This window comes from Sesamum indicum, linkage group LG10 (assembly GCF_000512975.1).
Source record: "Sesamum indicum cultivar Zhongzhi No. 13 linkage group LG10, S_indicum_v1.0, whole genome shotgun sequence".
Lineage (NCBI taxonomy): Eukaryota > Viridiplantae > Streptophyta > Magnoliopsida > Lamiales > Pedaliaceae > Sesamum > Sesamum indicum.
Genome location: NC_026154.1, coordinates 6,616,368 through 6,623,321, shown reverse-complemented (window position 1 = coordinate 6,623,321; position 6,954 = coordinate 6,616,368). Strand labels below are relative to the sequence as shown.

The following is a 6,954-nucleotide window of genomic DNA, read 5'->3' as shown; positions in this document are numbered from 1 at the left end:
CTCCTCCTCCCCAAAACAAAATTAAGATCCAACCCATTTTTTTTTTCTGTATGCAATTGAATTTTTTGGTTGACACCAATCCTACCTGAATTTCTCTTTTTCATTTCTGCAGCACGACATTCGTGAGTTCAAAGAACTAATGAGGACCAAAATGATGGAGAATCCAAACTGCTAATAATATGTGGTAAGTAAAATAATTTAAAATTACACAAAATCTTTCCTTTTGCAGATAAATTGCATTGATTGAGACCTAATTATTACAGTAGTTTGTGTTATAAATTTTTTTTTTAGAATTCGTGTACGTTACAACTCATTGCTCTCGAATAAGTCTATCATTAGGCTGAAATTACCCATGCCTGGGCCCATACTTTTAACCCATACTCAAATTAAACCGATAGGGTTTGGATGAATAAAATACCGGCTCCTTGTTTTCCATTTTATTAGTACCCAACTCATACCCAAATTTTTCTGCAATTCCACGTACCACTCTCTTGAAAACTCTCACTGACTGAGATCTCTCAGTATTCTTCGTCGATCTGCTCTCCATCCCCCCCACCACCCCCATCGCTGCAAGCGTCGCCCACCCTCCGCAGCCTGCCTAAACCATTCTACCGCCTTGTAACTAAAAAGGAATCGAGGATGGCAAAGGCAATCTTAGCCATGTCATCAATAATGTTTCAAAATTGTAACCCACAACTCCTAGACCAAAGCTCAACAAACTCGGCGATGTGTGTTCCCTTTTTCGATGGAATCTTTGGCCTTCCCTTTTTCCATGTAGGTTGGTATCTCTCTCCCCCAATCTTTGTGTTCCCTTCTCTTGTGACGATCTTGTGTGTGTGCTTTTGCATGTGCTAGTATATGTATTTGTGCTTGTGTGTGCGTGTAAATCTTCGCTTTCTTGTCTTTCGATTGTGTTCTCATTTCTCTCAAGAACACTTTACAATAAAATTTGATTTCTCTCAACAACAGCAACAATACACTAATCATTTTGATTTCTCTCAATAAAATTTGGGCTTTATTTTTATTTGATTTACTATAAAATAAAAAAATAATGGTTGGATTTCTCTCGATAAAAGTTTGGGCTTTATTTTAATTTGGTTTATTACATAACAAAAGAAAAAAAAAACATCGGGCATGGGTCAAAAAACATGAATTATTATGGAAGTTTTGTTTGAGATTCATCTTCTCTTTCATAAATTAATCAATTTATCACAAAGAAGATACATAAATTTGAAATCTTGTGCTAGACATATAAATTAGGTATCGCACAATTCTTCTCGCTCTGTGCTTTTCTCTCTTCCCCCAAGCTAAATCTACATTGAACCTTTTTTTCTTTTCTGCATGCAACTGAATTCTCTAATTGACACCGATCTATAACCTAAAGTTCTCTCTTTCATTTCTGCAGCACAACTGAATTAATGAGGACGAAAATGATAGAGAACCAGAACTGCTAATAATATGTTGTAAGTAAAATAATTTAGGTTTTTACAAAAAAAAATCGTTCTTTTTGTAAATAAATTACATTAATTGCGACCTAATTATTACAATAGTACGTGTTATATTTTTTTTTTTAAATTCGTGAGTGTTACAACTCATTGCATTTGAATAAGCCTGTCAATGGGCTAAACTTAATTACCCTTGCCCAAACCCATACTCTTAGCTGATACTCGTTAAACTAAATTCATTGGGTTTGGATCCAATAAATTTGTTTCCCATTTTATCAGCACCCAACTCGTGCCCAAATTTTTCAATCATGTAGGAATTAATTTTTTTATGATATTGCTTAGGTGCATGTTTTAAGCCATACAGGGATTTAGTTAACTATCACACCTTGCTTTCTTGGCCTGCTTCTACAAAACCCTCAGGTTGGTCCATATAAATTTCTTCATTTAAGTGCCCATTCAAAATGCAGTTTTAACATCCATTTGATGAATATACAAATCAAATATTGCAGCAATAGCAATTAAAAGTCTAACGGATGCCGCTCTAGTTATCGGAGAATATGTATAAAGAAACTCTAGACCTTCAAGTTGCTTGAAACCTTTAACAACTAGTCTAGCTTTAAATTTGTCAATTAAACCATCCGGCTTTAATTTTTTTCCTGAGGACCCATTTACACCCAATTGTTTTACAACTCGGTGGTAAATCCACTAGCTCTCAAGTTTTATTTGAAATTAGAGATTTCATCTCATCATTCACAACCTCTTTTCAAAAATTAGCATCAGGTGATGAAAAAGCTTCTTTCATAGTAAGAGGGCCATTTTTAACATTTAAAAATATAAAAATTAGGACTAAAATCTTTTTCTACTCTAACTGTTTTACTTCTCCTTAGTTCAACATTATTTTCCTCATTTTTCAAAATTGAAGTGGAAGAGCTAGGTAAAAATAAAATACTCTTTTCAATATTTTGACCCTCACTATTTTTAGAATTAAACGAAAACTTTTCTTCATGAAAATATAGAATCACATTATCTTCCAGTATCTATAATCACATTATCTTCCAGATTTAAAAATCTGTAAGTTGTACTATTAGAAGCACAACCAAGAAAAATATAAGTTGTAACTTTTACTCCCAATTTAGGAATTTTAAGATTTGTTAACTTCGCATAGGCTAAACAACCCCAAACTCTAAAATATCTTTTGGCTTATAACCTCTCCACACCTCAAAAGGTGTTAATTTGATTTTTTTTATGTGGCACCCTATTCAACACATAACAAGCAGTTAAGATAGCTTTACCCCAAAGATTTGAAGGTGCACAAGATTCAATAGGCATGGCATTTGTCAAATCAACCAATATTCTATTTTTTCTTTCAGCTACACCATTAGATGCAGGAGAATATGGTGGAGTAACTTCATGAATTATTCCTAACAATGTAACAAAAGAATTAAATTCATTTGACTCACATTCTCGGCCCCTGTCATTTCTAATTCTTTTATTTTCTTACCCAATTGATTTTCAACTTCATGGAGATAATCTTTAAACTTCTCAAAAGCATCACTTTTATTTTTCATCAAATAAACGTGAGTATATTTAGGAACATCAACAATAAAAGTGATAAAATAACAATTTTCTCCACGAGTTAAAATTCCTCCAAATTCACTAATATTAGGGTGAATTAATTTTAACAATTCAGTTTTTCTTTCAACACTTAGATGAAGCCTTTTTTTTATCTTATATATACTACAAAATTCACATTTCTCAAAATCCTTTTCATCATTGGGATTAATCCTAAATTACTCATGATTCCACATAACGAATTTTAATATGACATAAATGAGCATGCCAAAAATTAATAGAAGAGACCATATAAACAAAAGTAGAAGATACTTTATTCATCTCAACATTTACTTTAAACATCTCATCACATGCATACCCCTTACCCAAAAAATACCTTTTTTGGTAATTACATATTGATCAGGTTTCATAATCTATTTGAAGCCAGCCTTGTTGAGCAGAAAACTCGACATCAAATTCTTCCTCATGGAAGGAGTATATAGCACATCTTTCAAGGTCAATATCCTTCCTGAGGTAAATTTTAACTCAATTTCTCCAGTTCCAAGCACTTGGATGGTATGAGAATCACCAAGTATAACATACTTAGATAGATTGTTGAGAAGATAATGCCGACATTTGAATGCATCATTGTTGTAGTTTTTCACTTTCTTTTGGTGGATAACATTCTCATCATCATTCATATTAGTGTCATCAACCTTGTTCGGATTTTTTCAGTGAGAATATAGAAAACTTTGAGAAGGCTTGTGTAAAAAAAGTACTTTACACTTCCATCTCTTGAAATGGGTACCATTGAAACGAAATGGCTTGTTGAGATCTTCTATACTGACATGGCTGATTTTTCAACTGTAGCCATTGAATCTCCTTGAAATTGTTGTAAAATAACAATTTACAGCTGAAAATATAAAAATAAATCTTTAGGCTGAGGGGCGGATATCTCGCTCTCTTTAAGGAGATTTAAGCCCACTGCAACAAACTCTTCACTAGTCCAGTTGTATCATTCTTAACTTGTTCTCTCCAGGATATAACAGTCGAACAATGTCGTATGACTCTAAGTCACTCTGGATAAGTAGTAGAGTCCAAAGCTCCACAAAAAAAAAAAGAAAAAAAAAGAACACCTTCCAACAACTAATATAACTCACTTTTATAATTGCTTGTAGTATATATATATGTGTGTGTGTTATTGTGTTATAAAACAAGTAGAATGATCCCTTTTTACAGGTATAGAAATCATCCACCATCTTAATGTGAATTAATGGATAATTATGTAATAGAAAGTGTTGATAAATGGATAGTAATGTGTATGAATATGCTGTAGAAGTGGGATCATGATATTGAAAAAATATTATTGCAAACATTATGACCATAAACATCCACTAATCTCAACTTCAAATATGAAGAGGCATACATTTAATTTAAATATTAAAATACAATATATATATTAATATATATACTAACATCGGCTAATCGTGCAACGCTTGCTTCGCTTGTATATCATATTTGGGCATAGAGGAATATGAGAATGTTCCGTCGAAATGGTAGGGATCCTCGAACTATAGCTAAAATAGTGATAGAACAAGTTCGGCTTAAAATTTTATTTCATTATAGTCCAGATTCTATAGAAGTTGCGGCTTATAGAATTTGGAGAATAGTAAGGTGGATGTGAGGAGTCTGGGGGTCATACTGTTGTACTTTTATTTTCAATGTAATTTCCCTTTCCGAAAAAAAAAATTATTTTGATATTACTTTTCAAATGAAAAAAGAAATAAAAACTATAATCATGTTTTTTAATCTTTAAATTTTTTTAAATTATCAAACAAAAGATTCGATTTACTTAAATATTAAAAGAAAATATAAATATATATATCGTTAATTATCTAAACCAAAATAATTAGTTCAATTCGATATTTGAAATAATATTTTGGCATATTAATTTTTAAAATTTATCAAAATTTTGATTCGATTCAATTTGAGTTTACCAAATGAACACCCTTACATCCTAAATCATAGCTCTCTTGACATCCTCATACAAAGGATTCCATCCCTAGACTTTTACCAACCATCCCATGAACTCCTCCATCAAAGTATGCTTATTATATAAAATGTCAAATTATAAATAGAAGAAGGCTATTTGCCTTATCAAATAATTCTAGTACAGGATAGCTCAAGCTTAAAAAGAATAGGTTAATTACACTTACACCTTTTTTAAAATATGAAATTGCATTTTTTATCCAAAATTTTCTGAAATTGCACTTGCACTCGTTTAAGAATTCTCAATTTACAATTATCATCATTTTCATTATGATTTGGACGGAAAATACTTACTTTAGCAAAAGATAAAATACATAAACTTCTAAATTTACACATCATTCAACATTTGTATAAATTATTAACAATATGGCTAATGTTTTCATTTATTGACGATTATATTTTATCTAATGACTATAATTCGGGACTAATATTTTATTGACTTTTTGTATATTATATTTATCCCCTTGAAATATCTAGAAATACAATATTTCAATTTCCCCCCAACCTTTTTTTTTTAAATTTACCTTAGAAGATAAATATATAAAATTATGATTTTGTTAATTATTCAGCATTTCATATAAATAATTGATAATATAACCGATTTTAATTCATATAACTACTAATTATTCGGGAACAATATTATTACAGTTATACCCTTGACTTTATATATTACTATATTTATCTCCTTACAAGTACAAAAATATTATTATCTTCGTCAATAAATAACATAGAATGTTGATGGGTAAAAATAAAAGTTTATTTAAATTTTGTGAACTTCAGCATTTTTCTCCAAATCCTAAGAAAATGAGTATAATTGTAAATGAAAAGTTCTTAGAGAGGTTATAAGTATAAATTTCAGAATATTTTTGCAGAGAAATGTAATTTCACATTTTTAGGGAGCGTATAAATGTAATTAGCCGAAAACATATGCAACCCTTGAAAATGGAGCTAGAAATATTCTCTTTAAGAACATATATCAAACTAACACAAATACTTATTTAACTCCATCCTAAGGATATTATTCAATGGATTACTTAAAAGGACGATTCAACATTTAGACATACACTTGAAGTTCTAAGCTTTTGAGATGAATACATAAATTTGGCTGACAGACGACTTAGCTGCGCACCCTTACCTCCAGTTTTAAGATAACAATTCTCAACCATTGTTGCTACTTCACTGCAGATAGGAAGACTAGATGAAAATTAATACAAGGACATGTCAAGTAATAGGTAAATGGAAAAGCTCAATTGAAATTCTATAAGTTTCGAATGTTGTTCGTACATACCTTGTATCTGCAAGAGAAATTCCCTTCATGGTATGCGTCGAGTATAACTACAAACAGCTTAAAATGTTCACTAGAGAGGGTGTATTTGAATGTAGGGACTCTTTCAATTTTTACACCACTTTGTTATACACGAGATTTACTGCTTCAAAGAAAGCTCAAAAAACCACTCCACTTACTAGAAACTTGAAATTGTACATGTATGACCAAGAATTTGTCAAAACAAATGCATTTGCACCAGAAATCTGCAGCTTCTCCAAACTATAACTGGAAAAGGGAAGTTCCTTGAATGATATGATCTTTTGACAGCAGAATAAGCCAACTATTTAGTAGCTTTATCGGCAGGAGGAGTTTTGTTGTTTGCTAAGGAAATTGAGTGGGCAGACTGTTCTGTGCCTGCAGTAGAGTTAGGCGACTTTTCAACCTCCACAAGTTTGCGGAGTCTCTCTTGAAGAGCTCGAACTCTGTCTTCAGTTTTCCGGAGCTTTCTCCACCTGTAGGTCAACCAGAGGCCAAATCCTCCGTATACAAGGATATAGGAACCCCACACATAGGGGTAAGTTTCAGCATGTTCCTTGAGTTTCCGATACTGTTCTTCTATTTTCCCTCCCCACCTGATGGCGG

At 31.8% G+C, this 6,954-nt stretch overlaps 1 protein-coding gene across 1 annotated transcript; it reads right to left on the bottom strand.

The window, feature by feature from the left end:
- On the bottom strand, positions 6,260–6,949 carry LOC105172228 (the record flags this gene model as incomplete). Its single annotated transcript, XM_011093600.2, has 1 exon — positions 6,260–6,949. A coding segment is annotated over one exon (297 nt), but the record flags the coding sequence as incomplete, so codon positions are not given.